The sequence below is a fragment of the Oncorhynchus gorbuscha genome, linkage group LG17, assembly GCF_021184085.1.
Source record: "Oncorhynchus gorbuscha isolate QuinsamMale2020 ecotype Even-year linkage group LG17, OgorEven_v1.0, whole genome shotgun sequence".
NCBI lineage: Eukaryota > Metazoa > Chordata > Actinopteri > Salmoniformes > Salmonidae > Oncorhynchus > Oncorhynchus gorbuscha.
In genome coordinates, this window is record NC_060189.1 from 27,520,063 (window position 1) to 27,541,676 (window position 21,614).

The window sequence follows — 21,614 nt, forward strand, 5'->3', positions numbered from 1 at the left end:
GAAGCAGTAGTAGTAACAGTAATAGTAGTAGTTGTAACATTGACAGTAGTAGTAACAGTAACAGTAATAACAGTCACAATAGTAGTAGTAGTAACAGTAACAGTAACAGTAGTAGTAGTAAAGGTAATAACAGCAGTAGTAGTAACAGCAGTAGTAGTAAAAGTAACAGAAGTAGTAGTAACAGTAACCGTAGTAGTAGTAACAGTAACAGTAGTAGTAGTAGTAACAGTAACAGTGGCAGTAGTAGTAACAGTAGCAGTGGTAGTAACAGTAGTAGTAGTAGTAACAGTAGTAGCAGGAACAGTAATAGTAGTGGTAACAGTAGTAGTAGTAGTAACAGCAACAGTAGTAGTAGTAGTAATAGTAACAGTAGTAGTAATAGTAACAGTAGTAGTAACAGTAAAAGTAGTAGTAGTAACAGTAACAGTAGTAGTTGTAACATTGACAGTAGTAGTAACAGTAACAGTAATAACAGTCACAATAGTAGTAGTAGTAACAGTAACAGTAACAGTAGTAGTAGTAAAGGTAATAACAGCAGTAGTAGTAACAGCAGTAGTAGTAAAAGTAACAGCAGTAGTAGTAACAGAAACAGTAACAGTAGTAACAGTAGTAGTAGTAGTAACTGTAGTAGTAGTAACAGTAGCATTAGTAGTATTAGTAACAGTAACAGTAGTAGTAGTAGTAGTAGTAGTAACATGAGTAGTAGTAGTAGCAGTAACAGTAGTAACAGTAATCGTAGTAGTAGTAATAGTAACCGTAGTAGTAGTAGCAGTGACAGTAACAGTAGTAGTAGTAGTAGTAACAGCAACAGTAGTAATAGTAACAGTAGTAGTAACAGTAACATTAGTAGTAGTAATAGTGACAGTAAAAGTAGTAGTAGTAACAGTAACAGTAGTAGTAACAGTAGTAACAGTGACAGTAGTAGTAGTAACAGTAACAGTAGTAACAGTCACAATAGTAGTAGTAGTAACAGTAACAGTAGTAGTAGTAGTAAAGGTAATAACAGCAGTAGTAGTAACAGTAGTAGCAGTGACAGTAACAGTAACAGTAGAAATTGTAACAGTAGTAGTGACAGTAACAGGTGTAACAGTAACAGCAGTAGTAGTAACAGTAACAGCAGTAGTAGTAACAGAAACAGTAACAGTAATAGTAGTAACAGTAACAGTAGTAGTAGTAGTAACTGTAGTAGTAGTAACAGTAACATTAGTAGTATCAGTAACAGTAACAGTAGTTGTAACATTAACAGTAGTAGTAGTAATAGTGACAGTAAAAGTAGTAGTAGTAACAGCAACAGTAGTAATAGTAACAGTAGTAGTAGTAATAGTGACAGTAAAAGTAGTAGTAGTAACAGTAACAGTAGTAGTAACAGTAACAGTAACAGTAGTAGTAACAGTAACAGTAGTAGTTGTAACATTGATAGTAACAGTAGTAGTAGTAACAGTAACAGTAGTAGTAGTAACAGTGACAGTAGTAGTAGTAACAGTAACAGTAGTAACAGTCACAATAGTAGTAATAGTAGTAACAGTAACAGTAGTAGTAGTAAAGGTAATAACAGCAGTAGTAGTAGCAGTGACAGTAACAGTAACAGTAGAAATTGTAACAGTAGTAGTGACAGTAACAGGTGTAACAGTAACAGCAGTAGTAGTAACAGAAACAGTAACAGTAGTAACATTAATAGTAGTAACAGAAACAGTAACAGTAGTAGTAGTAACAGTAATAGTAGTAACAGTAACAGTAGTAGTAACTGTAGTAGTAGTAACAGTAACATTAGTAGTATTAGTAACAGTAACAGTAGTTGTAACATTAACAGCAGTAACAGTAACAGTAGTAGTAGTAACAGTAACAGTAGTAGTAGTAGTAGTAACATGAGTAGTAGTAGTAGCAGTAACAGTAGTAACAGTAACAGTAACAGTAACAGTAGTAGTAGTAGCAGTGACAGTAACAGTAGTAGTAGTAACAGTAACAGTAGTAGTAGTAGTAACAGGAACAGGAACAGTAGTAGTAACAGTAGCAGTAGTAGTAGTAACATGAGTAGTAGTAGTAGCAGTAACAGTAGTAACAGTAACAGTAGTAGTAGTAGTAACATTGACCATAGTAGTAGTAACAGTAGTAGTAACAGTAACAGTAGTAGTAGTAACAGTAACAGTAGTAGTAGTAACAGTAACAGTAGTAGTAGTAACAGTAACAGTAGTTGTAACATTAACAGTAGTAACAGTAACAGTAGTAGTAGTAACAGTAACAGTAGTAGTAACATGAGTAGTAGTAGTAGCAGTAACAGTAGTAACAGTAACCATAGTAGTAGTAATAGTAACCGTAGTAGTAGTAGCAGTGACAGTAACAGTAGTAGTAGTAGTAACAGCAACAGTAGTAACAGTAACAGTAATAGTAACAGTAACAGTAGTAGTAGTAATGGTGACAGTAAAAGTAGTAGTAGTAACAGTAAAAGTAGTAGTAACAGTAACAGTAACAGTAGTAGTAGTAACAGTAGTAGTTGTAACATTGACAGTAACAGTAGTAGTAGTAACAGTAACAGTAGTAGTAGTAAAGGTAATAACAGCAGTAGTAGTAGCAGTGACAGTAACAGTAACAGTAGAAATTGTAACAGTAGTAGTGACAGTAACAGGTGTAACAGTAACAGCAGTAGTAGTAACAGAAACAGTAACAGTAGTAACAGTAATAGTAGTAACAGAAACAGTAACAGTAGTAGTAGTAACAGTAATAGTAGTAACAGTAACATTAGTAGTAACAGTAACAGTAGTAGTAGTAACTGTAGTAGTAGTAACAGTAACATTAGTAGTATTAGTAACAGTAACAGTAGTTGTAACATTAACAGTAGTAACAGTAACATTAGTAGTAGTAACAGTAACAGTAGTAGTAGTAGTAGTAACATGAGTAGTAGTAGTAGCAGTAACAGTAGTAACAGTAACCGTAGTAGTAGTAACAGTAACAGTAGTAGTAGTAGTAGCAGTGACAGTAACAGTAGTAGTAGTAACAGGAACAGTAGTAGTAGTAGTAACAGGAACAGGAACAGTAGTAGTAACAGTAATAGTAGTAACAGTAACAGTAGTAGTAGTAGTAACATTGACCATAGTAGTAGTAACAGTAACAGTAGTAGTAGTAGTAACAGTAACAGTAGTAGTAGTAACAGTAACAGTAGTTGTAACATTAACAGTAGTAACAGTAACAGTAGTAGTAGTAACAGTAGCAGTAGTAGTAACATGAGTAGTAGTAGTAGCAGTAACAGTAGTAACAGTAACCATAGTAGTAGTAATAGTAACCGTAGTAGTAGTAGCAGTGACAGTAACAGTAGTAGTAGTAGTAACAGCAACAGTAGTAACATTAACAGTAATAGTAACAGTAACAGGAGTAGTAGTAATAGTGACAGTAAAAGTAGTAGTAGTAACAGTAAAAGTAGTAGTAACAGTAACAGTAACAGTAGTAGTAGTAACAGTAGTAGTTGTAACATTGACAGTAACAGTAGTAGTAGTAACAGTAACAGTAGCAGTAGTAACAGTGACAGTAGTAGTAGTAACAGTAACAGTAGTAACAGTCACAATAGTAGTAGTAGTAACAGTAACAGTAGTAGTAGTAGTAGTAGTAGTAAAGGTAATAACAGCAGTAGTAGTAACAGTAGTAGCAGTGACAGTAACAGTAACAGTAGAAATTGTAACAGTAGTAGTGACAGTAACAGGTGTAACAGTAACAGCAATAGTAGTAACAGTAACAGCAGTAGTAGTAACAGTAACAGCAGTAGTAGTAACAGAAACAGTAACCGTAGTAACAGTAATAGTAGTAACAGTAACAGTAGTAGTAGTAACTGTAGTAGTAGTAACAGTAACATTAGTAGTATTAGTAACAGTAACAGTAGTTGTAACATTAACAGTAGTAACAGTAACAGTAGTAGTAGTAACAGTAACAGTAACAGTAGTAGTAGTAGTAGTAACAAAGTAGTAGTAGTAGTAGCAGTAACAGTAGTAACAGTAACCATAGTAGTAGTAACAGTAACAGTAGTAGTAGTAGCAGTGACAGTAACAGTAGTAGTAGTAGTAACAGTAGTAGTATTAACAGTAAGAGTAGTAGTAACAATAACATAAACAGTAACAGTTGTAGTAGTAACAGTAACCTTAGTAGTAGTAGTAAAAGTAACAGTAGTTGTAGTAGTAACAGTAACAGTAGTAGTAGAAACAGTAACATCAGTAGTAGTAACAGTAACAGAAACAGTAACAGTAGTAACAGGAACAGTAGTAGTAGAAACCGTAACAGCAGTAGTAGTAACAGTAACAGAAACAATAACAGTAGTAACAGTAACAGTAGTAGTAGTAACAGTAACAGTAGTAACAGTAGTAGTAGTAGTAGTAACATGAGTAGTAGTAGTAGCAGTAACAGTAGTAACAGTAACTGTAGTAGTAGTAACAGTAACAGTAACAGTAGTAGTAGTAACAGGAACAGTAGTAGTAGTAACAGGAACAGTAGTAGTAGTAGTAACAGGAACAGGAACAGTAGTAGTAACAGTAGCAGTAGTAGTAACAGTAATAGTAGTAACAGTAACAGTAGTAGTAGTAACAGTGACCATAGTAGTAGTAACAGAAACAGTAACAGTAGTAACAGTAACAGTAGTAGTAGTAAAAGTAACAGTAACAGTAGTAGTAGTAACAGTAACTGTAGTAGTAACAGTAACTGTAGTAGTAGTAGTAGTAGTAGTAACAGTAACAGTAGTAGTAGTAACAGTGACAGTAGTAGTAGTAACAGTGACAGTAGTAACAGTAAAGGTAATAGCAGTAACAGTAAAGGTGGTAGTAGTAGTACCAGTAACAGTAGTAGTAGTAGTAACAGTAGTAGTAGTAACAGTAACAGTAGTAACAGTAACCTTAGTAGTAGTAGTAAAAGTAACAGTAGTTGTAGTAGTAACAGTAACAGTAGTAGTAGAAACAGTAACATCAGTAGTAGTAACAGTAACAGAAACAGTAACAGTAGTAACAGGAACAGTAGTAGTAGACACCGTAACAGCAGTAGTAGTAACAGTAACAGAAACAATAACAGTAGTAACAGTAACAGTAGTAGTAGTAACAGTAACAGTAGTAACAGTAGTAGTAGTAGTAGTAACATGAGTAGTAGTAGTAGCAGTAACAGTAGTAACAGTAACTGTAGTAGTAGTAACAGTAACAGTAACAGTAGTAGTAGTAACAGGAACAGTAGTAGTAGTAGTAGTAACAGGAACAGTAGTAGTAGTAGTAACAGGAACAGGAACAGTAGTAGTAACAGTAGCAGTAGTAGTAACAGTAATAGTAGTAACAGTAACAGTAGTAGTAGTAACAGTGACCATAGTAGTAGTAACAGAAACAGTAACAGTAGTAACAGTAACAGTAGTAGTAGTAACAGTAACAGTAGTAGTAGTAACAGTAACTGTAGTAGTAACAGTAACTGTAGTAGTAGTAGTAGTAGTAGTAGTAACAGTAACAGTAGTAGTAGTAACAGTGACAGTAGTAGTAGTAACAGTGACAGTAGTAACAGTAAAGGTAATAGCAGTAACAGTAAAGGTGGTAGTAGTAGTACCAGTAACAGTAGTAGTAGTAGTAACAGTAGTAGTAGTAACAGTAACAGTAGTAACAGTAACAGTAGTAACAGTAACAGTAGTAGTAGTAACAGTGAGCATAGTAGTAGTAACAGTAGTAGTAGTAACAGTAACAGTAGTAGTAGTAACAGTAACTGTAGTAGTAGTAACAGTAACTGTAGTAATAGTAACAGTAGTAGTAGTAACAGTAACAGTAAAGGTAATAGCAGTAACAGTAAAGGTAGTAGTAGTAACAGAAGTAGTAGTAACAGTAGTAGTAGTAACAGTAACAGTAGTAGTAGTAACAGTGGTAACAGTAAAGGTGGTAGCAGTAACACTAAAGGTAGTAGCTATAACAGTGGCAGTAGTAGTAGTAACACTAACAGTAGTAGGAGTAACAGTAACAGTAGTAGTAGTACCAGTAGTAACACTAAAGGTAGTAGCTATAACAGTGACAGTAGTAGTAGTAACAGTAACAGTAGTAGTAGTAACAGTAATATTGGTAGTAACATGCCTCGGCCCTGTAATCCCTTTAGCGCTAGACTAACTTTAACTTGAGTTTTTGTGGTTCTGGCTCTAATCTCCAGGCAGGTACCAGGACTCAGGGCTGTCCCTCAGGTACAGAGCCATTATAGAGCCAGTACGGTGGTATCATGTCTGTGCAACATAAACAGATACTTGTTTTTATAAAGGAATAAAGTACATACTAGTGTGTGTGTGTGTGTGTGTGTGTGTGTGTGTGTGTGTGTGTGTGTGTGTGTGTGTGTGTGTGTGTGTGTGTGTGTGTGTGTGTGTGTGTGTGTGTGTGTGTGTGTGTGTGTGTGTGTGTGTGTGTGTGTGTGTGTGTGTGTGTGTGTGATATGTAAGTACATTTCCCTGTGCCCGTGCATATTGCTGAGGAGAGGTGCTGATCTAGACTGGTCCAGCGTGGCTGAGGCTGAGGGAGGGGGGAGGGGACAGGCTGACTGCAGAGAGTATGAGGCAGTCAGAGCGGGGGGAAGCGCTTGCTAACGGGTGAACCGCCGTGGAGTAGCCTCCTCACTAGCCCAGCCGTAAGTACCTTTCTCTCCCTAATCCCCCAGCCCTCACGCCCCTACACACAGCAAGCATGGGACTCAATAGGTGGCTGGGTTAAAGAGGAGCGGAAAAGGGTGTTGTGTTGTGTCTGTGAGAGAGAGAGTGAGGGAGAGGGAGAGATAGAGAGCAAGAATGAGGGGGGATGGGCTGTGCTTTGTCAGTGCATGCAAGTAGCAGCCACAGCTGCAGCTTTTGCCATTCAGACTCAGCGTGATGGCTAACACAAGGCTGGCTCATTGTGTATTTTTGCATGGTGTCAGTGTATGTTTAATTGCCATTCATGTTCAGACAGAGTTGTCCGTAGCTCCAGTCTCTCAGTATGATGCATGTTATTAATTCAGTCTCTCCTCCACTACCAGGCATCATCCTCAGGTACACAGAACCTTAATCCACCACAGCCTGCAGCAGTATTCTCTGGATGCCTCAGTGATGAACACAATTACTCAGCCAAAAATAGACACACAACAACACTGTATGTCTGTCTTTCTTCCTCTCTCTCGCTCTCTCTCGCTCTGTTGCTCGTTCTCAGCAGATCAGTTTAGAAAAGAGTCTGTACCTTGTCTATGCGGGTGGAATGACAACAGTTATGAGCAAGCCTGATGTTTCTGGTTTTTCTCTTGTGTTGCATCAGATCTCTGGTTTGCTAGTCAGGTTACAAGCACCGGTCGGGCACCTTGCATTAAAATGGTGGTGTCTCATAGCTGAGGGAGTAAGTGGATATCTCTCTGGACCGTATAATGAGAGCAGCCAGTGGTCAAGCTGTGTAGTAGACATGCACAGGTTTGTTTGTGGGAGATTCCAGTGGAATGCTCAGTGGCGGGTCACATGACAGTGGAATGCTCTTCATGCATTGTGTCACCTCCTGCAGAGGAACGCACTGATTTAGGTCATTGACCAGTGGAAATGGAATCGCAGTGAAGTGCTCTACATTTTTGGCAGACGTCATTCAGAGGACCATGCTGATATAGGTCATGCTCTAATGTAGGGATGGGCAGCTGGCGGCCCCCCTTTTGTAGGCCAAGATTCTACAAGTGTCAAAACTCTATTGGAGGGATGTGACATCATTCTTCCATGAGAAATCCCTCATTTGGTGTTTTGTTGATGGTGGTGGAAAGTGCTGTCTCAGGCACCGCAACCGAATCTTCCATAAGCATTCGATTGGGTTGAGATCTGGTGGCCTTGCCCAGTATTTTTATACATGACCCTAAAGATTGATGGGATGTTAATTGCTTAATTAACTCAGGAACCACACCTGTGTGGAAGCACCTGCTTTCAATATACTTTGTATTTCTTGTTTACTCAAACGTTTCCATTATTCAGGCAGCTACAGTGTATCTGGTTTCAATGTCATTGCTTGGGAGGGATAGTAAATAGGTGAAGAATGGTGCCACTGGTGACAAACAGGATGAAGAAACTTCCTGATTTCACTGATTTTGATTGGTCGATTTATTCATTTATTGATTGACTGACTAACTGATTAGATTGACTCCCCAGGGTGAGGAAGCTAAAGGAGACTCTGGTGACAGTGCAGCAGCTGGATAAGAACATGAGCAACCTGCGGACGTGGCTGTCACGGATCGAGGCCGAGCTGGCCAAACCCGTGGTCTACAGCGACTGCCACAGTGATGAGATCCAGAGGAAGCTGGCTGAGCAGCAGGTGGGTACCAGGGGCCAGGTGTCAGACACTCCATACACTAACCACAAACACCATTCAGTACAGGCTGTTTAACATTAACTGCATATGTTTAGTTTACATAGTCTCTGTGGGTCAGAAAGCTGAGGGGAGGAATGTAGAGTGAAATATATTTTTTGACACTTTTGAATGCGGTATGCTGTATTGGGGTCCCAGCGGGTTACAGAGAGCAGGAGACATGCTATCACACCAGTGGGGGGAGATGTGCTGTAATTAAGCTACTGTAGGTTTCCGAGAGCTAAGAATGCAGGTGGAAATGGACTTTAGCCCGTAATAGTCCTGCTTCCCGCTTCCTACACATGTTCTTTGGGAACAGTGTAATGGAGCCGTGCTTCATAGAGAAGGAAAAACAGTCTCCTGCGGCTCCTGAGAAAGGGCTATTCTGGTCATTACAGGGAGTGAGGGAACACTCAGATGCATTTGGAAATGACACTTACATTGCTGTGCTCTCCAGGCCTCCAGGTTTGGCCAGGGCAACGCCAGATTCCAGAGAACAAACCGCAGCTTCTGAAAGATTCTATTGTTCTGACAGGAGATGTGTTGTGGAGGTTGAGGACTTACTTCAAAAGCCACGGGTGTTACTCAGGTGTATCTAAACAGTTGACTCTTATCTTCCTGTGTCTGTATGCAGGATTTGCAGCGGGACATTGAGCAGCACACGGAGGGCGTAGCGTCAGTTCTGACTCTCTGTGATGTTCTTCTCCACGACGCTGACGCCTGCGGGAGCGACACAGAGAACGACTCCATCCAACAGACCACCCGCAGCTTGGACCGTCGCTGGAGGAACATCTGTGCCATGTCCATGGAGAGGAGGATGAGGTGAGGCATGAACTCACACATACACCCACACAGTACACACACACGCACACCAACACAGACACAGATGAACGACTGTCAAAAAGGTAAGCCCCTCGTATATAGCTTATAAATTCTTTCTACAACCTCTTCCTTTTAGGATTGAGGAAACATGGCGACTGTGGTGTAAGTTCCTGGATGACTACTCCCGCTTTGAGGACTGGCTGAGGACAGCTGAGCGCACTGCGGCCAACCCTGTCTCGGCGGATGTCCTCTACACCAGCGCCAAGGAGGAACTCAAGAAGTTTGAGGTCAGCAAAAACACCTATGGATGACCTATGGATGACCCATGGATGACCTATGAGCCCTCACATCAAAATGTTCTCGACATGTCTGCCACTGAACTTTTGAGAAAGCTTTTGGTCAGAGTATTCATTCTGTTTATGAGTAGTCAGGTTCTCATGTAGTGACGAGAGACAATTAACCTTCGGCCTTCCGTGTTTGTATGGATTACTAACAGAGATTAGGCTGGTTAATCTGGGCTCTGCTGAAGCCCTCTCTTTTTCTTGAGAGCAACCAGAGTAGCTGTATGACACTATTATTTACCAAATATGATTGTCTTGCTCTTCCAGTATGTTTCCATGGCTGAAATGATGTTCTAACCTGATGAAGACAGCTTGGCTGTCGAAACATTGGTTATTAAATGATTCCATCTGAGCTCCTAGAGTGTGCGGCTCTCCTTTAATTTTTCACGTGTTCTACTCTGCTAGCCAGCACTTCGCCTAAACAGGTGTGCGTTTCTTTTGCCTCCAGATTGACCATGGTTGATATTGAACATTTAATTGACATAATCGTGCATGTAATTGTTGAACTATATCGAATAGAGGAATCAATGTTTGCGTTGATTACATGTATTCACCGGGAAGCTTTGCCATGTTGTTAATCTATTCCTCGACTCTAGAGTGCAGAACACAATGTGTTTCTCCATTCAACATCAATCCAATATCACTCTTAAAATATCTTTGATGTCAGTCTTAACCCAGACCTATCTCCCTGCCCCCCTACCCCCTGATTCCACCCCCAGGCTTTCCAGAGGCAGGTCCATGAGAGGCTGACCCAGCTGGAGCTGGTCAACAAGCAGTATCGCCGTCTGGCCAGAGAGAACCGCACCGACGCCTCCAGCAAACTCAAGGTCATGGTTCACGAGGGCAACCAGCGCTGGGACAGCCTGCAGAAGAGGGTGGCCGCCATTCTCCGTAGACTCAAGGTGAGAGGGTCAGATGTCAGGGGATAGGGGTTAAGGGTGAGAGGAGTTATCAATATTTCCTCGCTGAATCAGTTACCCTAAGGTCAACATCTGAAATTCTGGTGGGTAAGGTCAAGTCAGAATGGGAATGTGAACAGATTGGGGTTATTCAGGAGTCACGTAGAAACACGCCCTATCTTATAGTGCTGATGTGTAAGGTCACCAGTGTGCTATTTTAGGTTCTGAGTGTAGATGTGAGTAGTGATCTGAGTGATGCGTTAGCTCAGCATCAGCACTAAGCCTGCTGTATTTAGGTCACCTCTCTGATGGTGAAAAAGCAAGGACAGTCATGTTGCCAAGCAGCTGTTTCCATTGTGGCATGTGGCTGGAGCCAGATGGAGGATCTTTTTTTAAAGAAGCATCTGATTAGGGACCTTCACTTCTGTCGCCCTCTGACCCTTCCCATCATTGCCTGGACAGAGCAGCTAAATTCTCTCTCTATAGGACATTTCCATATATGCTATGAATATACGTTCTCCTTTGCCAAGAATACATCTGTTATTCCACATTAGATTGAATGAATTTGCTTTCAATCTAGTTCAATATCAATGCTGATGAATTCTGATTTTGAAATATCAATGCACTGTTATTTCCTATGCTGATTAGTGCTGGTTTTACAAATCACTCAATTTAAGTGATCCACTAAATCTCTACTAAATGTCTGAATGTTAATGTTCTATTCGGTTGTCCCCTGCAGCACTTTACCTCTCAGAGGGAAGACTTTGAGGGCACACGGGAGGGTATCCTGGTCTGGCTCACTGAGATGGACCTGCAGCTAACCAACGTTGAGCACTTCTCAGAGAGCGACATCGAGGACAAGATGAGGCAGCTCAATGTACGTTGACTCCCACTGGCCACTATAGTCTATCCATCTTCCTTTCCTTTCCCTCTATTGATACGATGTGTTTATGCTTAATGTTTGGCTGGGGGTTGATAGCTGATCTCTCTCTCTCTCTCTGGTCTCCCCTCCTTCAGGGCTTCCAGCAGGAGATCACTCTGAACACCAATAAGATCGATGCTCTGATCGTGTTTGGGGAGAACCTGATCCAGAAGAGTGCTCCTCTGGACGCCGTGCTGATAGAGGATGAGCTGGAGGAGCTGCACTCCTACTGCCAGGAGGTGTTTGGCAGGGTGGCCCGCTTCCACCACCGCCTCATCAACAGACGCCCGGTCAGTGGGCTGCATCTCCTTTCACCGCAACACTATGACACACTCTACCTCACCTCATTTAACAGTCAAATAGTCATATAACTCCAGACTGTGAAACTGTGGATATGAATCCATTTCATTCCTGGACAATTACACTTACAACAAGATGCTTTTTAGGAAAGTACAATTGGAAATGCTTTGCATCTACACCGTATGACTGAAGGTTGGTATCCCTACCTCTTTCTCCCTCAGGTTCTGGAGGAGGAGCGGGACCTGTCTGACCGCGACACAGATCTGGAGGACTCAGCGGAGCTGGCTGGAAGTTCCTGGGGGGAGGAAGATGAAGAGGAAAAGGAGGAGGATGAGTCCCGAGTGACGGGCGAGTTATTGGGACGACAGGCCGGGTGCCGTCTCTTGGCCCCCCCTCTGGAGTGTTCGGGGCGAGAGACCCCGGTCAGCGTGGACTCTATCCCCCTGGAGTGGGACCACACTGTGGACGTGGGGGGATCTTCATCCCATGAGGATGAGGAGGATGCTACCTACTATAGCGCCATGTCAGGTAATGACCACTGATAGACTTATCTAGTATCTTGTACCTGGCTTTGTCTCAGTCTTTGTTACCAGGTGAATGAACACGAATGAAGAAGAGTGTGCTGAAGAAAACCATTCTATCCATAGTGGTCCAAGAGAAGAGTACCTATTGACACCCTTCTTTTGTTGCAGATGTAGAAATCACTGAGAGCTCAGAGTCCTTTGTTAAGGCAACTGCCAAAGCATTGAGAGCAGTCTCGGGTAGGCACTCTGCCTCTTGTCCTGCATGTGTGGTTATGCTGCTGTGTGGTTATGATGCCCCCCCCCCATCCCAATATCTCAGCTCTGCTATCCCCCTTCCCCTGGACATACAGGCCTACAGATTGGTTTTGTACATTATTGGATGTGAATAACACTGTCCCACCACAGGCCTTGACCATGACTTGACCCTAACCACCTGCATCTGTATATCTTCATACACACCACTGCATGATTATACAGTACATGACTGGATTTTATTGGTGGTATTTGTATTCACTATTTGATTACTGCGTGTTCTGCTGCATGTAGTCAGTTGTTACGGCATTCTCATGGCATCTCCTTTGGTCGAGTGTGCATGTACATTTGGTAAAAAATGTTTTCTGTGTTTTCAGCATAAGTGAATCTCAGTGGCCATAGGGGAGCCCAACTGCCCATGACCACTCAGTGAACCTAGAACCATCTTTCCCTAGTCTGACTTGCTTCCTCCTCTTGTTCCCCATCCCAGTGAAGTCGGTGACAGACCCCCCCAGCTGGCACTCCCCTGAGCCACAGGAGAGGAAACATGTTCCCAGGGACATCATCCTGGGCCTGGGCTCCTCTCCCACCCACATCACCAGCACCCCCTTTCACCAGCAGGGCTATGTAAGTCACCATACTGTCTGCCTGTTATTTCTCAAAACACACAAATCAAACTGTATATACAGTTGATGATAGTGCTGATGGGTAGTGACATTGGCATGTCTGTGTCCATGGGCCAGGTCAAGCTGATGTCAGAGTGCAGTGGCAGTATCGACAGTGTGAAGAGGGTCAAACTGATCTTAAATGATGAGGAACTGGAGGACCAAGGCCTCACCACGTTAACCACCGCAGACAAACAGACTGGTAGGTGTCATTGATAACACACACTGATCTACAGCCATTTATATTCTGTCTGCTATATCTATATCTGCTAGCCTGGTCCCAGATCTGTTTGTTTTTTGTTGCAAAGTTTGGAAAGACAGCACAAACAGATTTGGGACAAGGCTTTACATCTGTCACAATGGTCTTTATAACCATTGTGACCTGTTGTCGTGCAGGTGTGATCGAGCGCTGGGAGCTGCTGCAGGCCCAGGCCCTCAGTGACGAGCTGTGCATCAAACAGGACCTGCAGCAGTGGCAGAAGCTGAACTCTGACCTCAATGAGATCACTTCCTGGCTGGGCCATGTGCTGCCAGAGCTAGAGATGCTGCAGAGGCTGGCCCCAGCTACCAGCATCAAAGACATGGAGGGCAACATCAGGAGACTCAAGGTGAGGGCCCAAGTATGACACATCTCCTGTGATGCCAGTGGGGCAACAATAGACAAAAACTAGGGATTGTTATTTCATTAGTAAAAGAGATGAATGTGAAACATTATTTGAGTTACATTCCATCAAGAAACACAATTTTCCTGTTCTCTGTCCAGGAGATGCAGAAGACGTTCAACAGCTACAAGTCTCTGATGATCTCCATCAACCTGAGTGGGCAGGACTTCCAGTGTGGGGACAGCGCTGAGCTGCAGGAGCTGCAGGAAGGCCTGAGGACAGCCAATCACAGCTGGACACAGGCCTGCGTCGGCCTGGAGAGCTGGGAAGAACGACTGCAGAGCGCACTCATGCAGTGCCAGGTGAGGGGAACAACTCGATACGATACACTCTGAGGTCAAATCTCAAATGATACCGTATTCCCCATAGTACACTACGCATATAGAAATGAAAATCAGTAGATAGTTCTGACGTCATCCACATATTCCTATGAAATACGCCTAATGGAGTATTTGAAGCATGCCATATTTCTGAATGGGGCTGAATCAAATATATTTATAACTAACCTGTCGTTTACACTGCTAGAAAATTAAACATAGTGGGCATAACAAGCAAGGAGGAGGTAGGCAAAGCCAAGCACGAGCTAGCAAGATCCTAACTACCTCATCCCCATATTGTTATTTATTTATTTTTTGCTCCTTTGCACCCCATCTCTACTTGCACATTCATCTTCTGCACATCTATCACTCCAGTGTTTAATTGCTAAATTGTAATTACTTTGCCACTATGGCCTATTTTATTGCCTTAACTCCCTAATCTTACCTATTGTGTTATTGACTGTAAGTTTGTTGTTTGTGTCGCACTGCTTTGCTTTATCTTGGCCAGGTCGCAGTTGTAAATGAGAACTTGTTCTCAACTGGCCTACCTGGTTCATTAAAGGTGAAATAAATAAATAAATACAATTATTGGCGCGTTTTAGCATGCAATTCGACCCTGCACTCCTTTTAAACAATGCTTTTTTAAACTTTGGCAAAGTGTCAAGTCTATAAAACTTTGTTTATAAAATATTCTAGTTTTGGGAACAGAAAAACATATTGAGATCAGATGTTTCATCGATGAGAGAATTGGCAGAATGTTGACCCAGTTCTATCCTCTCCCACTACCCGCAGCTGGACTTCCTCTCACTACCATATTTGGTGGTGAGAAAATGTTCTAAACGAATGCTTCAGCTTTATAGCCCCTGTGACGAGTCTGGGTTAATCTTTCTATCTGTGGCTGAATAGCACCAAAAAATCACTAACGATTGTGGTGAAAGTGGTCGTAACTAGCAAAGGATCATGGTCGATGTAGTTGTTTTCATCTTGCCTGAGAAATTCAACCGGGAGCCTCCTCGTTGCCTGTGATTGATTTCTGTCAGAACTACAAATGACGACACATGTACAGTGAGCTCCAAAAGTATTGGGACAGAATAATAGTGAAGACATCAACACTATGAAATAACACATATGTAATCATGTAGTAACCAAAAAAGTGTTAAACAAATCTAAATATATTTTATATTTAAGATTCTTCAAAGTAGTCGACCTTTGCCTTGATGACAGCTTTGCACATTCTTGGCATTCTCTCAACCAGCTTCATGAGGTAGTCACCTGGAATGCATTTCAATTAACTGGTGTGCCTTGTTAAAAGTTCATTTGTAAAAATGTATTTCCTTCTTAATGCGTTTGAGCCAAACAGTTGTGCGGTAACAAGGTAGGGGTGGTATACAGAAGATAGCCCTATTTGGTAAAAGACCAAACTCATATTATGGCAAGAACGGCTCAAATAAGCAGAGAAATGACAGTCCATCATTACTTTAAGACATGAATGTCAGTCAACCTGGAAAATTTCAAGAACTTTGAAAGTTTCTTCAAATACAGTGGTATAAACCAACAAGCACTATGATGAAACTGGCTTTTATGAGGACTGCCACAGGAAAGGAAGACCCAGTCACCTCTGCTGCAGAGGATAAGTTCATTAGAGTTAATTGCACCTCAGATCGCAGCCCCAAATAACAGACACATATTAACATCAACTGTTCAGAGGAGACTGAGTGAATCAGGCCTTCATGGTTAAATTGCTGCAAGGAAACCACTACTAAAGGACACCAATAAGAAGAAGAGACTTTCTTGGGTCAAGAAACACGAGCAATGGACATTAGACCGGTGGAAATCTGTCCTTTGGTCTGATATGTCCAAATTTGAGATTTTTGGTTCCAACCGCTGTGTCTTTATGAGAGACAGAGTAGGTGAATGGATGATCTCCACATGTGTGGTTCCCACCTTGAAGCACGGAGGAGGAAGTGCGATGATGTGGGGGTGCTTTTCTGGTGACAGTGTCAGAGAATTATTTACAATTCAAGGCACACTTAACCAACATGGCTACCACAGCATTCTGCAGTGATACGCCATCCCATCTGGTTTGGGCTAAGTGGGACTGTCATTTGTTTTTCAACAGGACAATGACCCAAAACACACCTCCAGGGTGTGCAATGGCTATTTGACCAAAGAGAGGAATGGAGTGCTGGATCAGATGACCTGGCATCCACAATCATTTGACCTCAACCCAATTGAGATGGTTTGGGATGAGTTGGACAGCAGAGTGAAGGAAAAGCAGCCAACAAGTGCTCAGCACATGTCAAATAAAATCAAAAGTTATTGGTCACATACACATGGTTAGCAGATGTTAATGCGAGTGTAGTGAAATGCTTGCACTTCTAGTTCCGACCATGCAGTAATATCTACAACTAATCTAACAATTTCACAACGACTACCTTTTACACACAAGTGTAAATGAATGAATAAGAATATGTACATATAAATATATGGATGAGCGATGACCGAACGGCATAGGCAAGATGCAGTAGATGGTATAGAGTACAGTATACACATATGAGATGAGTAATGTAGGGTATGTAAACATTATATAAAGTGGCATTGTTTAAAGTGACTAGTGATACATTTATTACATCCAATTTTTTATTATTAAAGTGGCTAGAGATTTGAGTCAGTATGTTGGCAGCAGCCACTCAATGTTGCTTTTTAACAGTCTGATGGCCTTGAGATAGAAGCTGTTTTTCAGTCTCTTGGTCCCAGCTTTGATACACCTGTACTGACCTCGCCTCCTGGATGATAGCGGGGTGAACAGGCAGTGGCTCGGGTGGTTGTTGTCCTTGATGATCTTTTTGGCCTTCCTGTGACATCAGGTGGTGTAGGTGTCCTGGAGGGCAGGCAGTTTGCCCCCGGTGTCGCGTTGTGGACGGAGCAGTTGCCGTGAGTATTGTTGCCGTATCAGTTGCCGTGAGTGTTTTTGGTGACAAGCTGTTGCGCCTTCTTCACCATGCTGTCTGTGTGGGTGGACCATTTCAGTTTGTCCGTGAAGTGTACGCCGAGAAACTTCAAACTTTACACCTTCTCCACTACTGTCCCGTCGATGTGAATAGAGGGGGGGGGGGCTCCCTCCGCTGTTTCCTGAAGTCCACGATCATCTCCTTTGTTTTGTTGACGTGGAGTGTGAGGTTATTTTCCTGACACCACACTCCGAGGGCCCTCACCTCCTCCCTTTAGACCGTCTCGTCGTTGATGGTAATCAAGCCTACCACCGTAGTGTCGTCTGCAAACTTGATGATTGAGTTGGAGGCGTGCATGGCCACGCAGTCGTGGGTGAACAGGGAGTACAGGAGAGGGCTAGGAACGCACCTTTGTGGGGCCCCAGTGTTGAGGATCAGCGGGGTGGAGATGTTGTTTCCTACCCTCACCACCTGGGGGTGTCCCTTCAATAAGTCCTGAACCCAGTTGCACAGGGCAGGATCGAGACCCAGGGTCTTAATGACAAGTATGGTGTTAAATGCTGAGCTACAATCGATGAACAGCATTCTTACATAGGTATTTATATTGTCCAGATGGGTTAGGGCAGTGTGATTGCGATTGCGTCATCTGTGGACCTATTGGGGCGGTAAGCAAAGTGGGTTTAGGGTGTCAGGTAGGGGAGGTGATATGATCCTTGACCAGTCTCTCAAAGCACTTCATGATGACGGAAGTGAGTGATACGGGACGGTAGTCATTTAGCTCAGTTACCTTAGCTTTCTTGGGAGCAGGAACAATGGCGGCCCTCTTGTGGGAACTCCTTCAAGGCTGTTGGAAAAGCATTTCTCATGAAGCTGGTTGAGAGAATGCCAAGAGTGTGCAAAGCTGTCATCAAGGCAAAGGGTGGCTGAAGAATCAAAAATGTAAAATATGTTTAGATTTGTTTAACATTTTTGGGGGTTATTACATGATTACATATGTGTTATGTCATAGTGTTGACGTCTTCACTATTATTATACAATGTAGAAAATATTCAAAATAAAGAAAAACCCTTGAAATAGTAGGTATGTCCAAACTTTTGTCTGGTACTGTATATCAAATCAAATTTGATTGGTCATAGCAGATGTTATTGCGGGTGTTGCGAAATGCTTGTGGGGGTATGATATTTATACCTCTGCAACTTTTTCACTGATAATTATTCATGATTCATTCAGGACTATCTGTAATCATGGTAGCATCCACATTCATGTAGAAGTGTTTAGAAACATTATATTGTTATTTACAATAAAAGTGACTCCATAATTGGTCACAAAAGCATCTGAAACACAGTCAAAGCAAACAGCAAATGCATCCAACAAGTTTGTAGAGTCACAAGCTTGATGTAATCACTGCGTGCTAGGAATATGGGACCAAATACTACACTTTTGACTATTTTAATACACCTATAAGTGAATTTGTCCCAATATTTTTGGTCCCCTAATATGGGATGACTTATGTACAAAAAAAAGAGCTGTCATTTCTAGACGGTTTACCTGATATAGATAAAAATACCCTCAAATGAAAGCTGACAGTCTGCACTTTAACCTCATAGTTGTTGTATCATTTCAAATCCAAAGTGCTGGAGTACAGAGAGCCAAAACAACAAAACATTTGTCTCTGTCCCAATACCTTTGGATCTCTCTGTTTAAAATATATATATATTTCACCTTTATTTAACCAGGTAGGCAAGTTGAAAACAAGTTCTCATTTACAATTACGACCTGGCCAAAATAAAGCAAAGCAGTTCGACACATACAACAACACAGAGTTAAACTTGGAGTAAAACAAACATACAGTCAATAATACAGTAGAAAAATAAGTCTATATACAATGTGAGCAAATGAGGTGAGATTTTTTTTTTTAAAGGCCCAGGTGGCGAAGTAAATACAATATAGCAAGTAAAACACAGGAATGGTAGATTTGCAGTGGACGAATGTGCAAGGTAGAAATATAAATAATGGGGTGCAAAGGAGCAAAAATAAATAAATACAGTATGGGGAGAGGTAGTTGTTTGGGCTAAATTATAGATGGGCTATGTACAGGTGCAGTAATCAGTGAGCTGCTCTGACAGCTGGTGCTTAAAGCTACTGAGGAAGATAAGTGTTTCCAGTTCCAGAGATTTTTGAGGTTCGTTCCAGTCATTGGCAGCAGAGAACTGGAAGGATTTTTTCACCGTCACTCGTCCGGGGAAGTCTGTTCAGCACGTTCGATGGTTTACAGCGCCCTGTCTCACGTAAAGGCTGAGAAGTGATTTTCGCTGAAGGCTCAGATCCTTCATCCCTAGGTCTCTTGGCCAATCTCAAGTGACGTGTCCAGCGCTTTTTCATGCGGCCAAAGGAAGAATTGGTTTTGTGGGTGACCAGAGAAATATATCTACTGTAGTAGTCATAATTGATCACTATTAAATTAAATATCTCGATTTGCAGCGAACTTTAAAACAATTCACTGTGAGGATCAAACTTGATCATAATAAACACTTATTTTTTTGTTGTTGAATTTACCCCTTTTTCTCCCCCATTTCGTGGTGTCCAATTGTTAGTAGCTACTATCTTGTCTCATCGCTACAACTCCCGTACGGGCTCGGGAGAGACGAAGGTTGAAAGTCATGCGTCCTCCGATACACAACCCAACCAAGCCGCACTGCTTCTTAACACAGCGCACATCCAACCCGGAAGCCAGTCGCACCAATGTGTCGGAGGAAACACCGTGCACCTGGCAACCTTGGTTAGTGTGCACTGCGCCCGGCCCACCACAGGAGTTGCTGGTGCGTGATGAGACAAGGATATCCTTACCGGCCAAACCCTCCCAAACCCGGACGACGTTAGGCCAATTGTGCGTCGTCCCACGGAGCTCCTGGCCGCGGCCGGTTACGACAGAGCCTGGGCACGAACCCAGAGTCTCTGGTGGCATAGCTGGCGCTGCAGTACAGCGCCCTTAACCACTGCGCCACCCGGGAGGCCTTAATAAACACATTTATAACTCAAAACGGGTGTCTAAAACATTTTATTTGGCCGTCCTGGCAATCGTAATTTACATAGGCTTTCTGGGACACACCAGGGCTTTTGGCACCACTAGTCAGAGCTCGTGACTTCACATTCCAGACCAAACATGGCACTACATCCAATGGCTCAGGTCAAACGGAGCACACTATGTAGGGAATTGGATGTAATTTAAGACACACCTAAAAAAAAGAATGGATAAGACTAACCTTGTCCTATTGACCTCTGACCTATCTGTTTAGGAGTTCCATGAGACGCTGCACTCCATGTTGCTGTGGCTGGCCAGGTCTGAGAGCACACACTACGCCGTCAACATCCATGACCGGTTTGCACAGCACTCTGTCCTGCTGGAGCACAGAGACACACTCATGGTGAGGAAGGGAGAACAAGCTTCCATAGAAACATTTAGCATCAAATAACAGAGCATCGTGGACAATATTTCCTAATATATAGTATAGCTGCTAGCATGGCATAGAAAGCTGGCCTACTTTTATGTGCACAGAGCAATTTGAAATAGAATAAGCTTGATTATAAGATAGAGCTGACCTATAAGTTGTAATAGTTACTGTAGTTGTCCTACTGTTTGAGCGTGCTGACTGAGGCCTGGTCTCTCTTGTGCCCCCTGCTCTGTTGCAGGCCCTGGAAGAAGAGTTGCATGGGCGCCAGCGGCAGGTCTCCTCCCTTCAGGAGATCTCCTCCCAGCTCCTCCTGGAGGCCACGGCCGAGGACAGCGTCGAGGCAAAGGAGAAGGTCCACGTTATCGGCAACAAGCTCCGACTCCTACTGCGCCAGGTGGCCAATGACCTGCACATCCTGCAAGGAAGGCTGGTACGTCAACATTGGGTAATTTACCTATGCAATACCAGGACCCCATCATTCATTTTTTTTTTGTGAATAGGGTTTATGTGCTGTGGTACAGTCATTGACAGTATTATTATTATTATTATTATTGTTGGTAGTGTCAACAGGTTTGGTGTGTCTGTCTCTCTGACTGATGATGTGACTGTTTGTGTACTGTCTGCGTGTGTCACAGGAATCGTGTCCAACCAGCTCTGAGATGGATAGTGTTGCTCCGGGATCGCTCAGCTCTCAACTCCAGCTGCAGAAGGTACACCTTCATTCACGCATGTAGTCTGGTGCTCTAATGCAGAGTATATGCAAATAGTGGCTGACTGCTACTGGTTGTTCACTGTTGGGTTCAATCAAGCCTCCAACGCTATTTACAGTGAACATTCTGTAATAACCATAGATTAAAATACATTTAGCATGTTTTGGCATGTTTACTATGAATCTATTTGAAATGCTATGCTGCATTGACTGGAATGTGATCGAACGGCATGGTATGATGTGTATGTGTATAGGAGAAAGCTGGAATGAGAGCTGCAGGACTCCAAGACGCAGGCTGCAGAAAGTACGTGCTAATCTAAACGCCTGATCGCTCACAACTTTCACAACTTTTACACCCTTTTCATTTAACATGTAGGAACAAAATACCTGAGTGATAAGAACAGGGCTTGGGCTTGACTACTGCTGTAAATATGTTACCGAGAAAGATTATGCCAGTGTCCGTGACACTGGCACAAACAA

The 21,614-nt window shown here is 42.4% G+C and overlaps 1 protein-coding gene across 1 annotated transcript in view; it reads left to right on the plus strand.

The window, feature by feature from the left end:
* Window positions 1–21,614, plus strand: part of syne2b (spectrin repeat containing, nuclear envelope 2b) — a 144,766-nt gene that overhangs the window by 121,521 nt on the left and 1,631 nt on the right. Inside the window, exons 116-130 of the mRNA XM_046308142.1 lie at window positions 8,123–8,285; window positions 8,953–9,140; window positions 9,277–9,427; window positions 10,201–10,383; window positions 11,120–11,257; window positions 11,398–11,592; window positions 11,824–12,130; window positions 12,869–13,005; window positions 13,122–13,245; window positions 13,440–13,651; window positions 13,807–14,007; window positions 20,270–20,398; window positions 20,664–20,870; window positions 21,061–21,135; window positions 21,389–21,438. Of these exons, the coding sequence (XP_046164098.1) occupies window positions 8,123–8,285; window positions 8,953–9,140; window positions 9,277–9,427; window positions 10,201–10,383; window positions 11,120–11,257; window positions 11,398–11,592; window positions 11,824–12,130; window positions 12,869–13,005; window positions 13,122–13,245; window positions 13,440–13,651; window positions 13,807–14,007; window positions 20,270–20,398; window positions 20,664–20,870; window positions 21,061–21,135; window positions 21,389–21,438 (2,460 nt within the window). The remainder of the gene's footprint in view (window positions 1–8,122; window positions 8,286–8,952; window positions 9,141–9,276; window positions 9,428–10,200; window positions 10,384–11,119; window positions 11,258–11,397; window positions 11,593–11,823; window positions 12,131–12,868; window positions 13,006–13,121; window positions 13,246–13,439; window positions 13,652–13,806; window positions 14,008–20,269; window positions 20,399–20,663; window positions 20,871–21,060; window positions 21,136–21,388; window positions 21,439–21,614) is intronic.